Genomic DNA, 20,158 nt, shown 5'->3' with positions numbered 1-20,158 from the left:
TGTAACAACAATTCGTGCATTGCCGGCGATTTAAAATACAATGAATAATTCAATATTTCAACAGCTGATGATTATTATGCGAATGATCTATGTCATTTTTTTAAAACCGGCGGAGTGACTGCACCAATTTTTTTGGGGGGAAAAAAGCGATATCGCAATGCACAAGCGCAATGTAAGCAGAGCTTCTCCTGCCATCATGATCAGAAGTCAGCCACCCAAATTTCCAAACAATATAAAGCTGACTTTCACTCAACTCAACTGGTTCATTTTCTTCTGCTGTTGCATTAGTGGAAACTACATTGTGAAACAGTTAGTTTGTTTCTCTCTGAAGAACCAGCGAATTTCACTTTGATTCACTTTAGCCTTTTCCCTAAAGAAAACACTTTACGAGCACGGCAGAGCTTTCACACTACCGTCAGCAGCCGTGCTCCACAGCCACCGAAAAGTTCGCTATCCCTCTGAGCTGAACTGAAGGTTTGTTCGCCATTCTCACGTCTCTAAGGACATGGGCGGGTGTGAGGAACGCAGCCTCTGTCAGCTGGAACTCAAGAGTTCACCTCACAGCTGCGTTTGAGTGCACATAAGATCACACTTCCCCTGCTTACACACAATCCTGCTGTATTTCTGTGTGGGGCTGTCTGCAGTGTTGTGGTGGGAGCAGACTGTGTAGTGTTGTGGCTGCAGCAGGTTGTGTGAAGTGTTGTGGCTGCAGCAGGTTGTGTGTAGTTTTATGGTAGCAGCAGGTTGTGTGTAGTTTTGTGGTAGCAGCAGGTTGTGTGTAGTTTTATGGTAGCAGCAGGTTGTGTGTAGTGTTGTGGCTGCAGCAGGTTGTGTGTAGTGTTGTGGCTGCAGCAGGTTGTGTGTAGTTTTATGGTAGCAGCAGGTTGTGTGTAGTGTTGTGGATGCAGCAGGTTGTGTGTAGTGTTGTGGCTGCAGCAGGTTGTGTGTAGTTTTATGGTAGCAGCAGGTTGTGTGTAGTTTTGTGGTAGCAGCAGGTTGTGTGTAGTTTTATGGTAGCAGCAGGTTGTGTGTAGTGTTGTGGCTGCAGCAGGTTGTGTGTAGTGTTGTGGCTGCAGCAGGTTGTGTGTAGTTTTATGGTAGCAGCAGGTTGTGCGTAGTTTTGTGGTAGGCACAGTGGGGGTGCTGTGGCAGTGCCCACGCACTTCCCGCCTACGTGGCCCGCAAGCCTGCCTGCCAGGCTCCCCCCTCTCCACACTGCAGGCTGCTGCCCAAAGCGGCCAAACCTTCCCTGACACGGTCCGGAAGGTTCCTTCATGCATTGATAATGTGCAGAGAATTAACCTAAGACACAGACTTAACATGCTTCTGCTGCTCTGGGCTCTTGGGTTTTGACCTTAGAAAGAGAGAAGCTTCAGCATGAGCCAGCCCTCACACTTTTAATCTTCACATCGATCACAAGGACCAGAAAAACAGCTCTCTACTTTTAGAGGAACTAAGATGCTTCTGCACTGTGTACATGTATTGTTTTTGGATGTGAATGTGCGTGTGTGTGAGTACCTGCAGGGTTAGGGTGTACCTGTGTTTCATGCGCTGGTGCAGGGTTAGGGTGTACCTGTGTTTCATGCACTGGTGCAGGGTTACGGTGTACCTGTGTTTCATGCACTGGTCCAGGGTTAGGGTGTACCTGTGTTTCATGCACTGGTGCAGGGTTAGAGTGTACCTGTGTTTCATGCACTGGTGCAGGGTTAGGGTGTACCTGTGTTTCATGCGCTGGTGCAGGGTTAGGGTGTACCTGTGTTTCATGCGCTGGTGCAGGGTTAGGGTGTACCTGTGTTTCATGCGCTGGTGCAGGGTTAGGGTGTACCTGTGTTTCATGCGCTGGTGCAGGGTTAGGGTGTACCTGTGTTTCATGCGCTGGTGCAGGGTTAGGGTGTACCTGTGTTTCATGCGCTGGTGCAGGGTTAGGGTGTACCTGTGTTTCATGCGCTGGTGCAGGGTGCCGTGCTGCACACACTGCTCCTCCATCTCCTCACACCGCCCACGCAGCTTCCTCACGCTCTCCTGCAACTGCAGCTTCTCCAGGGACAACTTCTCCAGCTCAGCCCTGCTCCCCCCCCCCCCCCCCCCACACACACACACAAACATACACATACAAACACACAAACACACGCATGCACATACACACAAACACACACACACACACAGTGTTACCTCCCCAAGGAAATACAGTACCATAAAGAGCATGTAAAGTAGCAGTTACCATAAAGTATCATAAAGAGTGTAAATTAGCAGTTTGCATAAAGTGCAGGATGGATGAATCAGGGGCCTGCAGCCCTCCCAGCATGCTCTGACGACGTGGTGCTGTGGAAGATTCCAGAGTAAAAGAGGGTACTTACCTGCTGCTCTCTGTCAGCTCCTCCAGCTGCACCCCTAGACTGCAGCATTCCTCCTTCAGCTTGATGATCAGGGAATTCTGGGAGCTGAGAAGAGCGTCCATATCACTCACTGTGAGGGTACAGGAAATAGAAGACTTAGCAAGCACTCATGCTACAGGCGATTACCCCGCCATACTATATATGCATATATATATCAAGAAAACATTTTGGAGGGTACTATATATACAGTGCCCTCCAAAATGTTTTCTTGATTTGACTTGTACTCAACAATTTTACATTTGTGATCAGACAATCCACATTTCAGCTTTTATTTAAGGATATTTTTCTGTGGTTTCACCATGTAGAAATTACAGCATTTAAAAAAATAAACAGCAACCCCCAATTTCAGGGCACCATAATGTTTGGGACAAATGGCTTCATATGTGTTTCTGATTAGTCAGAACATTAAATAAAAAAGCTGAGAAGGTGCACTTCAACTGTTTTTGCTAAATTGCTTGATTACAAATCTAAAATTGTGGAGTATAGAGCCAACTCAAGCAAAAAATATGTCTTTGTCCCAAACATTATGAAGCTCACTGCATATTAAAGCTCAAATTAAAACTGGCAGTCTGCAACTTAACCTCATATTCATTTTCATTCCAAAATTCATTTCCAAATCCAATGTGACAGAGTACAGAGCCAAAACAAAAATTGTGTTACTGTACAAATACTTACTCTAAAATTGCACTGTATATATTATATAATTTAATATATATTATTTAACATATATTAAAATATACATATACCATATACCTTTTGCATGAATGCTTCTTATATATAATATGTGCACCGCATTTCTGGTTTTTGAATAAGCATTTCTACTACATGGAAGTAATTAATTCCACGACCTTTTGTTTGCAGAAACCTGTTTTGTGTTGAAAAAACTGAATTCGCAAGTTCATCAGCCACTATCTTGTTAAGGACTCCTGCTTCTTGGCACATACTGGGAACTCATTTCCTTTTCAAAACCCTAACAAAGCACTGATTCTTTATTCTCATGGAACGACTGTCGCCATTTCAAAGCTGACGCGGTTTTAAGCCTTCGCTGTCCTTTGAAACACTGCACAGTGGTTGTGAAACATATGTCCTCTGTACAACACAAGAGTTTAAAACGCTGCACGGCTGCACCTGGTAACCGTGCCGCACTAATACAGAGCATGAAGCTCTTTTTATTTTGGCTCATTTTAAAGTGCTCTTCAGATTGTAAGCGAAGCTCTCGGCGTACTGCTGTCTTTGAAGGAAAAGGCAGTGGGGTTCGTGTTGAGCTCTTAGATGCGGAAGCTCCTCGATGCGCCACGCCTGACCTGGAACACGCAGGGACTGCACGTAAAGCAGGGAGAAGGGAAGAGTTCGGAGCCACGCGCCTGCCACCGCTACACCATAATCCGCCGCTGAGGAGCAGACAAACCGCACACAGCTCAGTCCCACACTGCAATGCTCCAGCCTGACGTTCGATCGCATCAATAGCGCCGTGAACCGCAGATGGATAGGAACAATTTCACTGACCAAAGTGGCATTTTTATTTAACATTAATTTAGTGTAAAAATCCCAAAATGTGATTCTGCATTTAGCTATGCTAAGAGAGGGGATGAATGACTTGGTGAAAGTCAGAAATTGAGCTGGAACTCTAGACTTGATATGGGGGGGTGGGGGGGGGGAATTGACACTCAAAGTTTGGCCATGTATTGATGAGACAGAGAGGATTTCAGACGCGGCATCACCAATGACAGTGGCAGGAGACGTGCTTCTACTCGATAGTGGATCTAACCTTACAAAGCTGAAACCAATATCAACTACTAATTAACTGGTCATTATAGTAACAATGCCATGATAGGTGCTTGAAGGGGAAATAAATAAAGGAATAATTATGTTGCAGTGTGATGTGTTCATTTTGTTAAATTTGGGCTGGGACTGAAAAAGTTACCAAAAGATCCGAAATTACTCGAAGGCCTTTGAAAGCTGTGGGCAAGCACGGGCCAGAGAACGCAGAAAAAACAGGATAAAAAGACCGAAAACTGGGAGTTAAAACAAACGGGGGAAAAGAAAAACCCCAGTTCTGTCTCAGGCAGCCACTGAAACCTGGTCTGTTTAGAGGGAGGGGGAAAAAAAACTAATGAGCTTGCGAGAGCGGCCATTATGTGCAGAGAGAAGGAAGTGGTGTGCGGTATTAAAGGACTAATTCCATAAGCCCACTGTTTCCTGCTGAGCGTCTGATGCCGTTTCTCTTTAGACAACATGTGTGCCGCTCGGCTCAGCCAAAAAGAGCCCCTTTGTTTTGCCTCGCTTTGTTCTGGCAAATCGGCGCGCTTCAAGTTTCTCGAAAGGCAGGTAAATAAACGGGAGATCCAGATGGTGCGACAGATGTGTGAGCAGCGCTCGGTATCAGCAGACAGTGGGCAGCGCTGCCCGCTCTCCCTTTTAAACGCTAACTAATATGTAATGCGCATTCTCCGGAGCGCCGAGCATCTGCTCCCTTCGGCCAGCCAAAGGTTACAGGTGTTCCTGATGTCGCCCGGCGCAGCGAGGTGTGGGCGGGGCCCTGGCAGCGGCGGCGGCGGCCGGCGGACACCCACCGCTCCGCTCGTGCTGCGCCTCGGCCTGCTGCAGCCTCCGCGTCAGCTCCTGCTCGCGCTGCTGCGCCTGGAAGGTCAGAGCGTCCGCGTCCTCGCTGCGAGCGCGCTCAGTAGCCTCCTTCTCCTGCCTGAGAGAGAGAGGGGGGGAGAGGGGGGGAGGGAGAGAGGGGGGAGAGAGTGAGAGAGAGAGTGAGAGGGGGGGGGGAGCGGGGGGAGTGGGGAGAGAGAGGGAGCGATAGAGAGAGGGGGAGACAGAGATGGAGGGAGAGGGAGAGAGAAAGTGTCATGGACGGTTTCTAATAGTCAAACAGACTTTATTTCAGATCCAATTTTTGCACCATGGAGAATTTTTCCCTCAAACTTGGCAAAGAATCGTCTGCTAAAAAAGTTGCAAGTTGAGATTTTAAAGTTGCAAGCTGAGGAAAAAAATATAACTGTGTAATTAATATGTTTTTGTGCACATATTAAATAAGTCTGGCTGAAAGCTAACATAAGAAGCTTGGCAGGGTGTTGTGTGGTGTCAGTAGCCAGGTCCTCTTTTGTGAAATCCGGATCGGAGATTAATGGGAATTAAACTCCATTAATTTGTGGCTTTTCTCAGAATTTTAGGGAGCTCACCATTTTAACTATCTGCTGGCTAGTTAGTTGCATTAGCTAGAATTTATTCTATGTTCAGCTTGGAAATGGGTCGGTGTTACCAACTGAAGTCCCAGAGGGGTTTTGTATTTTTATTTTATTCATTTTCCTATTTATTTATTTATTTAAATTATTATTCTTTATTATTACACCTTTTCTTGACTGTGATTTCATGTTTGCCATAGGCTACCTTTATTATATCCTCAAGTCTGACTTGATCCATATTTTATATACATATATTTCTATTTCTCTTGAGTTGTTGTTGACGTCATTTAATTGTTTAATGTCAATCATCAAATTTAATTGCTACGACCTGTTTGCATTACATAATTAAGGAGAATGCCAGATGTGTGTGTGTGTGTGTGTATATAAATAGACCATATGCCAATTTATTAATCAAGATTGTCATTGAAGTCATTATAAACATCCCTGTGACATTTTTCAAAAACCTAAATACTTTTTTGCCAAACATACCATTTCCTGTTTCTGCTTGTCTTGCAGCTAGTCACAGCAGCCATTAGTAGGCTACACAGAGTCAGTGAGTCGTTCCTCTTTCAGTAGGCTACTCTGAGTTTTCATACCAACTGAATATTTGCATGCATCTTATTCCCTGTGTCTGTCAGTACATTCAGTACAATCAGTACATTTTGTTCATCAAGTCTTTCAGTACATTCAGTGCAATCTTGCATTTCGTATGAGTCGTTCCTTTTGAACTTTCAGCAGAACGAGCTGAACGAAACGAACGAAAGGCTGGTCAGTGCGCTTGCGCTCCAGCACAGTTTACACAAGCGATTCTGCATCAGTGAGAGCCGAATCATAGAGGCTACACTGCATGATGCAAACCTCTCATCAGCAGCAAGAATCGAAAGCCCAGATTAGAATTCACCAAAAAAAAAAATACAGGCGAGCCAGAAGAGTTCTGGAACAAAGTTTTATGGACAGATGAGACCAAAATAAACCTTTACCAAAGTAATGGAAAGCCAGCAGTGTGGAGAAAGGAAGGAACAGCCCATGATCCAACACCCTCCCCCACCCCCTCATCTGTGAAATATGGAGGAGGTAGTGTCATAGCTTGGGAATGCTTCTGGATCAGGCTCACAGTGAAGGCCAGGATAGGCATTTCCAATGAAAATACCGAACATTTCATAATGCCAGTGGGTCATAGACATGATGCAGTCATTGCGTTTAATAACCATGCAACCAAATATTAGACTTTATTTCTTTGGTTTACTCAGGTTTATCTGTTACCTGCCTGCACTGCTGAATATGGGGAGATTCAACACAAAAACAGCTGTTTCCGAAAAATGGGAAAACACGTAAATATCATGGAATAAAAGATGATTGTCTGTATTTCTGTCTCATATTCATATTTAGATCTCACTTTCAAAAGCCTTCAGTAGCCTATATAGCAAAAATAACAAATTTCCCTCTACCGTTAGCATACTTTTGGAGAGCACTGTAGATATTCAGTGTATACATCATTTTAATATCACTGTGCCTTCCACTAATATGCTATAAACACCCTTAATATAGAAAGATATAAGCAGCTGATAACTAAAAAATTAGGCTTGCCATCCCCTTGAGCCTGGTCTATCAATAAGTGAAAATAGCCATCGACGTCAAAGCAACTGAAAGCTTAAGAGGTTCATGCAAAAGTTTAATGAGAGTTTGCAACCTCTGGCTGCTTAGTAACCATCAAAATCATATTTTGAGTTAATATGCTCTTTTTAAAAAGGTCATACTATATGTGGATAGACCGGTTTTAGAAAAGCAATATGGAAGCAGAATCAGAGTTTTATCATGAATATCACCACGCTTTGCATCACAGCCATGCTGATACTCACCATATAACGTGGCTCCTCATTCCATGTCACTTTCATATGGCACAATGAATCATAACAGCTGACCTCTAAACCAAATTACTGCGTACTTCATACTTCACTGGTTGCAAAAGCTTCCACAAAATGGTGGAACTGGTCGTGTCTCAGTGTTCTCTGCGCTGACGCATTCATTTCGTACTCGTGTCTAAATTCTAAACCGAAAGGAACACCGAGTCCAATCTGAGGCAGCGGCCAGAAACATCGCTCGGAAGGGGGGGGGGGTGGTGGGGTGGAAGTTGCTCACTCCGCTAATTAACTCCCCAAACTTTTTTCTAACACGCGGGAAGTCTGGAGCGCGGTTCCAAAATGACCGTCTCTCCAGACCCGCCGTCGTCTGGTGTGTGAAAGCAGGGTGTTCCGCGCGCCTGGGCGCCCAGGAGAGAGAGCCGCCACCCCGCTGCGCTTGAACAGCGGCCTGAAACACCCGCCACACCGCCGCCCAGCATGGGCTCGCAGAGCCCCCTCGCAGCCGCCCTTCCTGGGGGGCCCAGCCTTCCGCCGCGGCTGTTTACCAACCAATTAGTGCCAGACGGACAGCCAGAGCCTCAGACGGACAGCCAGGAAGGGGAAGAGGGCCCCAGGGAGCCTCCCCCGACCGAGACACGGTCAGCCTGAGAGTCACCGTCCTCTTAATGCGCGTACACACCACTTTGTATTTAAAAATGTTTTTAAAAGTTTTTTCAAATTTTTTTATTCTTATCTCGTCGAGTAATTTGCAGCAAGAAAGCCAGTTCAGATCATGGATGTGTTCTGTCATCTCAAAGAAACAAACAAAATCGTCAAGTGTCTCAAAAAAACAAGTGACTCACAACGTGATGTGCAGAAGGCATAAAACACAATATGAAACGCTAATATAACTAGCACTTTTTGCAAACAATAGAAAACCCTCTGAACGCCATGGCTAGTGAACAAACCAAAAATCTAGTTAAGCGCTCCTACACTGAGAAGTGTTCAGCCATGCTCAGGTGAGATGTGTTAACAGTGCTCAGGTGAGATGTGTTAACAGTGCTCAGGTGAGATGTGTTGCTGAAGGCTCTCTCCCCCTCACCCTCCCTCATGGGAACTCTTGCTCTACACCTGGGAACTCACGCAGCCAAAAACATCCATCGACCCAAAGATAGCGAGGAGCTTATTTCAAATCCATACTTGCCCACTAAAGGAAAATTTTTTACCCACCTTGTTAAATACACATATTGTTACTTACGATTAGTATGATAGCAAAATGTAGCTTGATTCATTTTCATACACCTTAAATGTTTTTACATTTTACATTACAATTTACACTCGGTAATTTTGCTTTGTTATTGTAATACTGCTCCCAGAAAGCATTTTGCCATCACCTTATAGACACCATAGGCTTTCAAGCTAACATTTAAAAGATAGGAACATAGTGTTAACTTGCCGACGCACTTGACTGATGCGCACATGTATATGCGATTGGTTTAGAAATCGTAAAGATAATAGCAAAATTGCAGAAAGCACGAATGGTGATGTACATGACCTTTTTGTTTTAAAGTAGAGTTCCTCTACATCATCACCACTAAATGTACCTAACCGAGGAGCTTATGAAAGAGCACAGTTTACACACCTCATGCTCCGGGTGTTTGTATTACTATTTGCAGACGGTAAAAAGAGGTATTTCTTTGACACACTACAGACCTCGCCCGTGCAGAGGGCAGGTCTCTGCCTCCAGTCGGAAGACTCGGCGGCCAGAGGCTGGTCTGCGGCCGGCCAGCGTGTGATGAAGGTTAAGGGGGGTCACACAGTCTGGCAGGGGGCCTGTAATGTATTTTGCAGAATGGGGGCTGGTGGCTGGACGCTGGAGCAGTGGTGGAGTGTTGCCTAAGTGGGTACTATTCAATCTGCTGCCTATTTGATTTAGGGCGGCTCGGACTACTCAAGCGCAGAGTTTGCAGTACCCCGCAGTGCACCATGGTCTACGGCCAAAAATGACCAAATGCTACGCTGCCCGAAACGAGCGCGGAGCGAAGCGGGACGGCTGGCCTCGCGAACGGCGAGCCACGCCAGTCACACGGCCTGTCACTCACACACAACCTCGCAGACCTTAACCACGACAGTCACACGGCCTGTCACTCACACACAGCCTCGCAGACCTTAACCACGCCAGTCACACAGGCCTGTCACTCACACACAACCTCGCAGACCTTAACCACGCCAGTCACACGGCCTGTCACTCACACACAACCTCGCAGAACTTAACCACGCCAGTCACACGGCCTGTCACTCACACACAACCTCGCAGACCTTAACCACGCCAGTCACACGGCCTGTCACTCACACACAACCTCGCAGAACTTAACCACGCCAGTCACACGGCCTGTCACTCACACACAACCTCGCAGACCTTAACCACGCCAGTCACACGGCCTGTCACTCACACACAACCTCGCAGACCTTAACCACGCCAGTCACACGGCCTGTCACTCACACACAACCTCGCAGACCTTAACCACGCCAGTCACACGGCCTGTCACTCGCACACAACCTCGCAGACCTTAACCACGCCAGTCACACGGCCTGTCACTCACACACAACCTCGCAGACCTTAACCACGCCAGTCACACGGCCTGTCACTCACACACAACCTCTCAGACCTTAACCACGACAGTCACACGGCCTGTCACTCACACACAACCTCGCAGACCTTAACCACGCCAGTCACACGGCCTGTCACTCACACACAACCTCTCAGACCTTAACCACGACAGTCACACGGCCTGTCACTCACACACAACCTCGCAGACCTTAACCACGACAGTCACACGGCCTGTCACTCACACACAACCTCGCAGACCTTAACCACGCCAGTCACACGGCCTGTCACTCACACACAACCTCGCAGACCTTAACCACGCCAGTCACACGGCCTGTCACTCACAAACAACCTCGCAGACCTTAACCACGACAGTCACACGGCCTGTCACTCACACACAACCTCGCAGACCTTAACCACGACAGTCACACGGCCTGTCACTCACACATAACCTCGCAGACCTTAACCACGCCAGTCACACGGCCTGTCACTCACACACAACCTCGCAGAACTTAACCACGCCAGTCACACGGCCTGTCACTCACACACAACCTCGCAGACCTTAACCACGACAGTCACACGGCCTGTCACTCGCACACAGCCTCGCAGACCTTAACCACGCCAGTCACACGGCCTGTCACTCACACACAACCTCGCACACCTTAACCACGACAGTCACACGGCCTGTCACTCACACACAACCTCGCAGACCTTAACCACGCCAGTCACACAGGCCTGTCACTCACACACAACCTCGCAGACCTTAACCACGACAGTCACACGGCCTGTCACTCACACACAACCTCGCACACCTTAACCACGACAGTCACACGGCCTGTCACTCGCACACAACCTCGCAGACCTTAACCACGACAGTCACACGGCCTGTCACTCACAAACAACCTCGCACACCTTAACCAGAGAGTCTCAGCCGCTCCGTACGAACACTTTCAAAATGCTTAAACGCCGTATAGAAGAAAAATTATACTCGGTGTGCCGTAGGCCGTTAGCTGCCTGTAGCTTGTAGCTTAAAAAGGCCAACAATTTAATAAAATTTAAAGCATCACCTACTGGGTTTTAATAAAGGGTGTCTGAAATTCTGATTTTCACACCAGCAAGTTAAAGCAAACACTGCAGCACGCATCTGAATAAATGAGAGGGAAACATTTTAGCCTGAAAACTTCCCATATCAGCGGTGTGAACAGGAGCTGCAGAAGAATAAAGACATCAGTGTGCAGAGCACTAGCCTTGTAAACAGCCTGCAGAGGAGAAAGTCAACACCTTTCATTTCAGCTTTCAGAAGTACTGTAAATCATTGAGAAGATATATATTTTTTTACCTGCTCAGAGACGTGGAAACCAACTCTGCAGCTAAATCTGCACTTTTATGCGCACATTTGTGGAAATGCTGATAATTGTGCATTGTCCCAGTCAAGTTAAAGTAACGAAATAAAAAATAAGATGAATATGTTCTTAAATACTGCCTGTGAGACAAGGGAAACGAGGCAGCCTGAGAAAGCAAACAGAAGAAAATTAAATCACCAGAACAAACATTTCAAATTGTCTGCCATCTTCTGTAGAGAAATAAAAAAAACTGAAATAACAGCTCTAAACTGGAAAAAAAAATACTGAGAACAAAGAAATGTTTCCTCAAAATAAGCAAAGTCTAATTTGTGAAAAACAGATCATCTGCTTTTGTGTTTTTCCCAGTTAACTGCTCTTTAGAAGGCTCCCAATTAGACCAAAATAAATCCCAAATGATTAAGCACAAATATTCACCACTACACATAGCACACAGAGTAATGTTAAGTCCACTTTACAGTCTCCAACACTGTGTATAAATCTCACTGGTATCCATTTTACACCTCAAGTATTTATGCATGTATGCGTATGTGCATGTAAGTAATCATGTTTGTGTATATGTGTGTGTGTTTATGTGCATATGTATGTGTGTGTGTGTGTGTATGTATGCGTGTGTGTATATGTGTGTGTGTTTATGTGCATATGTATGTGTGTGTGTGTGTGTGTGTATGTAAGTATGTGTGTATGTGTGTGTGTGTGTGTATTTATGTGTGTGTATATGTATGTGTGTGTCTGTATGTATGTATGTATGTATGTGTGTGTGTGTGTATGTGTGTGTGTGTGTGTATATGTATGTGTGTGTCTGTATGCATGTATGTATGTATGTGTGTGTGTGTGTGTGTGTGTGTGTGTGTGCGTGTGTGTATGTGTGTGCGTGTATATGTATGTATGTGGAGTGTGTGTGTATGTATGCGTGTGTGTGTGTGTGTGTGTGTGTGTGTGTGTGTGTATGTATGCGTGTGTGTGTGTGTGTGTGTATGTGTGTGTATGTGTGTGTGTGTGTGTGTATGTATGTATGTGTGTGTGTGTGTATGTGTGTGTGTGTGTGTGTGTGTGTGTGTGCGTGTGTGTGTCTGTGTGTGCGTGTATATGTATGTATGTGGAGTGTGTGTGTATGTATGCGTGTGTGTGTGTGTGCGTGTGTGTGTGTGTGTGTGTGCGTGTATATGTATGTATGTGGAGTGTGTGTGTATGTATGCGTGTGTGTGTGCGTGTGTGTGTGTGTGTGTGCAGAACAGTGCCAGTAGAACAGGCTCCACATGGGTAAAGCTGTGCTGGTGCGGTGTGTGAGTCAGTGGGAGCCTCCTGTGAGCGTGCACCCTCCTCTGTAAAAGAGAAATAAAAAGCCAAATCTCGCCCCCCTGCGGCGTGGCTTTGCTTTGTGCATTATTTACCCTCTATCCCGTGCGCACTTATCTCTCCGTCCTATCGCTTTTCAGGATTTCTCCTCCCTCCCCATCCCTCCCTCCCTCCCTTTTCCTTTAACTAAACTGGCTCTGGCTCCCTCCATCTGCTCGCTCTTCCTTCAGCAGCCCGGCACCTGTTCACACCTCCTCTCCTGTTGGACGGCTCTGAACATTTCCTCTGCTGCCAGGGTTATTCTGGCACCCGCAACCTCTCTGTCATTCAATCCATCTGTCAGAAGTGAACTTTGTTTACCGCCCGCTTCTGCTTTTTTCTTCAAGAAGCGAAAGCACCCTCAAGGTCAGCAGCAGAACCAACTGCTGCCGCCACCAATTTAGAGCCCCCCCCCGCACACCAAACCACCCCCCCCCCCCCCAGTCACAAGTGCACATTCTCCTGCAGAAATAGTCACTCGCAAAACTAAGTTCCCCCCCCCTTTTCTTTTTATAACGTTAAAAAGTCTGAGTTTCTGCGGGAGGCAGACGCTCCGATCCCTGGCAGCTCAGAGATATTTTAATTGACATCTGTAGTCTCACATAAATGAAATCGGCACAATCTTGACGTTAGTTACCACATTTCGCACGCTGTCATTTCCATTCAATTATTATTGATGTCTACTTCAAATATTAATTATTCACTCATTTATAATACTTTTTTCCATTTAGTCATTATTGTAATAATAAATCCTATAAATTACATATGTGATACAGTATATTGTAAATATTGTTCAGGCTTGCTGGCGTTAATACGGGTCAGATCGAGTACAGGAAGTAATAATTAACGGCCGCGATCATATTGTGTGTAATGGCGGTATTAATATGCAGTATTTGTGCCGGTCCCCTGGCAGTGAAACACAGACGCGGTTATCTGAGCATGCTGGGATGTGAGCGCTGCTCTCGGTGCGAGCGCTGTGAGCGACACACACACACGCGCGCCCGCTCGCCCTGCTCCGCTCGCCCCGCTCCGACCGCGGCTCGCACCTGCAGCCGGCCGGAGGGGCCCCGCGCCACGCCCGCGCTCCGCGGGGCCCCCGCCACCCTCCGCCGGGCCGGCTGACAGGGGGGCGGGGGTGGGGGGGTGTGGGGGTTAGGACACAAACCGGCCGCGCCAACGGTGACGGATCAAAACCGGCGACAAGAAAGCGCTGGCCGGCTGACTGAGAGAGGGAAGCGAGCTCTGAACACCGCGGGGCCGGGGAGGTGAGGCCCGGCCACACGCCCGACCACACGCCCGCCTCTGCGCTCATCCTGCTCTTTGTGTTAAAGCACTGCTGCCATCTGGCATGCGTCATAATGTGGGTGACATTAGAGGGCAGAGAGAGAGAGAGAGAGAGAGAGAGATACAGAGAGAAAGAGATAGAGAGAGAGATACAGAGAGAAAGAGAAAGAGAAAGAGAGCTCTCAGGAGGTGACAGCTGTAGCCACTGGGAATTACACAAAACAGGAGCACATGCACAGACACACACACACGTTCACACACACACACACACACTTTTGAACACTGTTGAGCAACAGGCCAAATTCTTTTCCCCTCTATAACATAGCTGTGCAGAAGGCCCAGCTGTTTCCACAGTATTAGTCAGAGCGCTTTGGTGAACGGGAGGGAAAGATCATTTTTCCCCTCCAAGGTATGAATCAGCCCTCTCCACCACAAACTCCAGAGCACTTTACACACACAGCAAATCACAGGAAAAGCAGTTTGCACCGGTGCGCTCCGCTCAGCCTAAGCGTTTACTTCCAGGCCTGCCTGCTCGGAGAGCGGGGGCAGAGGGACTGTCCGTCAGCTGGGGCCCGGACAGACAGACAGCCAGCTCACGCAGGCGGTAAGTAGGCCACTCTCCCTGGGCAGTGCTGGCCCGAGCGAGAACAGTTGCACCCGACAGATTTGCCTGGGGACGCAGCACATTGTGTATCACAGGAGCATGTTTCCCAACCTCCCTGGGACAGGAGCACAGCATGTCCCCCGAAGCAGCCCTCAGCCTGTGCGCACACACTCCGCACACACACACACACACACAGTCTATACACACACACACAGTCTATACACACACACACTCACACACACACAGTCTACACACACACACACACACACACACACACAGTCCACACACACACACACACACACAGTCTATATACACACACACACTCACACACACACAGTCTACACACACACACACACACACACAGTCCACACACACACACACAGTCTATACACACACACACTCACACACACACAGTCTATACACACACACACATACACACACACACAGTCTATACACACACACACACACACACAGTCTACACACACACACACACACACACACAGTCTATACACACACACACACACACACAGTCTACACACACACACACACACAGTCTACACACACACACACACACACACACAGTCTATACACACACACACACACACACACACAGTCTACACACACACACACACACACACACACACACAGTCTATACACACACACACACACACACACACAGTCTATACACACACACACTCACACACACACAGTCTACACACACACACACACACACACACACACACACAGTCTATACACACACACACACACACACACACAGTCTATACACACACACACTCACACACACACAGTCTACACACACACACACACACACACACACACACAGTCTATACACACACACACTCCACACACACACACACAGTCTATACACACACACACTCACACACACACAGTCTACACACACACACACACACACACACACACACACAGTCTATACACACACACACACACACACACACAGTCTATACACACACACACTCACACACACACAGTCTACACACACACACACACACACACACACACACAGTCTATACACACACACACTCACACACACAGTCTACACACACACACACACACACACACAGTCTACACACACACACACACACACACACAGTCTATACACACACACACTCACACACACACAGTCTACACACACACACACACACACACACACAGGCTACACACACACACACACACAGTCTATATACACACACACACTCACACACACACAGTCTACACACACACACACACACACACACAGTCTACACACACACACACACACACAGTCCACACACACACACACACACACACACAGAGTCCATATACACACACTCCATATAAGCGCACACACACACACATACACACACACACTCACTCCACACACACACACACACGCACACACACTTCATTCATACACGCACACACATACTCCAAAGCACCAGGGAGCCACTTTGGTTTATGGAGATATCCTTATACAGACAGAGGAAAAGAAAGGTTTTTTGTGCAAATCCCACCGTTTCTGCCACCAGAGGGCTAATGCACACACATGCAGCTAAATGAGAAGTGTTACAGGCAGGGGATCTGATAAGGAAGATTAATCTGAAACAGATTCAAGCGCCAATTCTTAACAAATCAAAATATGATCAAAATTGCATTTTCATTTGTATTATTTTTATTTACCTGCATGGTAATAATATCGTCATAAGACACTATATAATTCAGTGTAGCACACACACAGTGTGCGTAAGCACAGTGCTGTGTAACATGCATTACATCGTTAATTGATCTCTCAATATGTGTTACTGTATATGTTACTAAGTCCCATTGGCACTGCATATTTCCCTGTCATTTTCATTTAACCTACCAATACTTCCAGGGCTCATACAATGTACAATGTAGATGAGTTAAGTTAAGACCAGTGATGGCCAGCAATATAATGCTGGAAATTGGACCTTTTGGAAAATAAAATAAATCAATTTCACAGCATTATATATTTTTTCTCAATTGTATAGGACAATATCTATCAGTCAGAGGTTGCATATTTGCTAATATATTGTGTTGCAGCCTCTTTTTTAATCTAAATATTATATTTTATTTCAGTATATGGCAGTACATTCCATTACCATAAGGGACAACACACACTTCCAGCTTACTCTGTTGCCTGTCAGCTGCTAATCAATACTATTAATTTCTCTCTTCAATTTTCGAATGAATGCGCATGTCATTATCCTTTAATAAACTACCATTCTCCCGCAGTATCTAGAGCAGGGGAGCCATTACAGTCATAACTACTCTGACTCATACTCTGAATAGCTCAGTGGATGCTGCAGAGCGCTTAGAGATTCTGTCTGTTCATCACCACTCAGTCAAAAAAAATTCCTAAGAAGGTGTTTCTGGGAGTAATAATAATAACAGTAAATCGAACAATCAGATTTTTATGACAAATAATGGATCATATTTAGTAGATAGAAATTTATTTTTGGGACTGGGATTTCTCTCACTGCATTTCTTCTCTCTAATGAAATAATCCTAATTGCCTCTGCTAGGGAGGTTATGTAATGATGTCCGTCTGTCCGTCCATCCGTGACAGACATATCTGGAAAAGTAATGGCCAAACTGCCATAAAATGATGCACATTCATATTCCCAAGAGGAAGAAACCTGTAAATTTTGGTGACCCCATGACCTTCCCTCTAGCGCCGCCATCAGGCCAAACATATCTCAAAAAATTATAACTGGATTGCCAAGACATTTTCTGTGCAATTTCACGGGAGGGGAGATTTCTGTGCACTGGCATTCTAGTTTTTGTAAGTACTTAAGAATCTTTCATATTTTGAATATTCTGCATAATTTAACATTTGATCTCCATTCCTCTGTGTTCCCTAGCATGGAAGGGAACCAACCCCTCTCTGCAGTGACCTCCCCAAAATCTATGGAATGAGGAGCAGGGTGTACAGGTATCTGACTGCTGATTTATTCAATACTATTAATCGTTATTCTGTATGGCCGTATTTACTAACCTAAGTTTGATCATATTTATGGAAAACAGGGAAAGTGCTCAATGAGCCCTTAAAAGAGCTCAACTCCTGGGAAATGGTGGGGCAGACGGGAAAGAGGTTCATTTAGGCTCACAGACACGCAGGAAATAAAGGCCAGGGCCTTCAGCTCCAGTGGTGGCTAGCTTTACAATGTAGCGCAATGATGCTTATGAAGGCTAATAAAATGCAGTCAACTCGACCATAGATCAGGCATTTGTAGAGTGAATAAATAACATGTCTAAAGGCTGAGATCACATAAGTGGGTTTAAATTACCCACTTATGCAACACATGTAACACATGTACATGAGCTCGCCAATTCCTTCTGTACATTTAAGGTTATGAATCATACATATATTCGCACAGATCACACAGCGATGTGTCTGTGTGGGAGAAAAGCAAGAAGAGTGAATGTAGGCAGAATACCTTTTTTCAATGGGGATGAATATTTAATTGGTTGGCATGGGCCGCCTTTGCTTTGAGGAACGGACACTTTTGAGTATTCATGGGTTAGCATTACCCAGCTCTTTAATTAGCAGCTGAGTCCCATTCAGAAAGAGCCAATCCCCAGAGCAGCCTGCTTTTCACACCCGCTTCTGAGGGGAGCAGGAGCGATCAGCAGAGCCAGCTCGGAGACAGAGGCAGGAGCAGCTCCCTCTCCTTCCCCACGACTCCGACTCTGCCTGAGGAGAGCCTAGCGCAAACCGCTAACGCACACTGCAGAAACCGGCACTGACAGGAATACAAAACTAACACATTAAATAAGTAAGTGAGTAAATAAATACTTGGTTGAACATATTCGCACAATGCAGATTTTTGTAATGATATAATTACATGCCGTGTCACTACATTGAATGCAACCTCTAATAAGCACTACACAAACTCATGATACTGTAGAATGCCATTGTTCTGAAATATTTTTATGCAGCATTTTTGTTCATGGGTAGTTACAGTGTTAGATACTGACCAGCGATCTCGGTTTTTTTCTGGTTTTTGATTTACCCTGAAAAACTTCCAGTATGATGCACCTTGGAACCTGGTGCTACACAACAGCTACACCCACCTACACCAACACCCACCTTCACCCACACCTACCTACACCTACACGTATCTACAACCACCCACAGCTACACCCACCTACAGAAACACATACCTTCACCCACACCTACCTACAGCTACACCCACCTTCACCCAAACCCATCTACACCCACGTACAGCCACCTACTGAGGGATGCAAAGGGACACTTCTGAGAGAAATGCTAATGGCATTATGCACTCACAGTCTATGGCTCACATACACACACACACACACACACATACGAATGAGCGCACACATGCATGCACAGACACAGACACAGACACAGACACACACACACACACACACACAAAGGCTCTACACAGTCAGTGTATGGATTCAGACTTCATGGAGCCTAAGAGTGTATATTTGTTTAGTAAAGTTTTTCCCACAGACACACTCTATCACTTCCACACTCTCACTGTCGGCCCCTCAGTACAGAGCGGGCGCAGGAGCAGCCTGCTACCCCGCGCTGCCCCCCGAAATCTCACTTCTCTCGCCACGCCCCACCCCTGCAGCAGGAGCTCAAAAAGAGGCGAGGGGGGAGAAAGGTTGCCGTGGCAGCGCGCGGTATGAGGGAGCGGGGCGCGGGCCAGCGGCGGCGGCCCCCGACGGCGAGGCTCGGCGGCGCGGCAAGGTCTCGTCCCGGGCCAACGGGCACACCACTGTCAACATCGCGCGGCGCTCGGTGGTCTCCCCAGCACCCCCCCTGCACCCCCCCGCCTGGCTGCCAGCCCTCCCAGCTGCCCTATCCGTTACTGTCTGATTAGTTCTGCTAAACAGCCCCTCCCCTGCCAGCCTCACTCGCCATCTGCTCCCGACAACATGGCCGCCGCCCAGCGCCGCGTGCGCGGCCTCCCGCCCGCCCTGCCGCCCGCCCGCGCTCCCGCCCGCCCCGGAGCGCCCGCCGCCCCCCCCGCCCCGGCCCTGATCGCGCGGCCGCCTCCCGCTGACGCGCTCGGCTGCAGTTTTGTAGCGCGCGGACCGCGCTCTCCGCGTAGAGCTCCCTCTGGCACCGAGCTGCATCTGCTCCGTATTTTAGCCTTTTCACACCCCCCTCCCTCCGCCCCTCCCCGGCCCCCCGCCCTCCCTGGCCCCCCCGGCCCCCCCCGGCCCCCCCGGCCCCGGCCTGCTCCGCTCCACAAAAAGAGGAGTTGAAATGAACTTTTGTTTGAGCGTGACTTTGATGGCGCCGCGGCGGACGCGGGGCTGCGGCTCCCGCGCGGCTCGGGGGGGCGTGGCGGCCGCCTGCCGCTCTGACCCTCAGACGCGGCTGCAGCTTCCTCCTGCGCTCTCTGGACAACAGACTGGACCTACAGCTAATCCACACACAGAAGTGCACACGTGAAGGTATGAATGCTGCCTCTGTTTTTATAAGGAAGCCTCACGTACAGGAATACAGAG

At 47.3% G+C, this 20,158-nt stretch overlaps 1 protein-coding gene across 2 annotated transcripts in view; it reads right to left on the bottom strand.

The window, feature by feature from the left end:
- sdccag8 (SHH signaling and ciliogenesis regulator sdccag8) overlaps positions 1-20,158 on the bottom strand; it is a 46,316-nt gene that overhangs the window by 11,145 nt on the left and 15,013 nt on the right. Inside the window, exons 14-16 of one of the 2 annotated variants that reach the window (XM_035399741.1) lie at positions 4,970-5,097; positions 2,358-2,466; positions 1,934-2,077 (exon numbers count right to left, since the gene is read on the bottom strand). In XM_035399741.1, the coding sequence (XP_035255632.1) occupies positions 1,934-2,077; positions 2,358-2,466; positions 4,970-5,097 (381 nt within the window). The remainder of the gene's footprint in view (positions 1-1,933; positions 2,078-2,357; positions 2,467-4,969; positions 5,098-20,158) is intronic. The other variant, XM_035399742.1, reaches the window with a different exon arrangement.

This window comes from Anguilla anguilla, chromosome 18, assembly GCF_013347855.1.
Source record: "Anguilla anguilla isolate fAngAng1 chromosome 18, fAngAng1.pri, whole genome shotgun sequence".
Classification (NCBI taxonomy): domain Eukaryota; kingdom Metazoa; phylum Chordata; class Actinopteri; order Anguilliformes; family Anguillidae; genus Anguilla; species Anguilla anguilla.
This window is presented reverse-complemented; position numbering and strand designations above follow the sequence as displayed.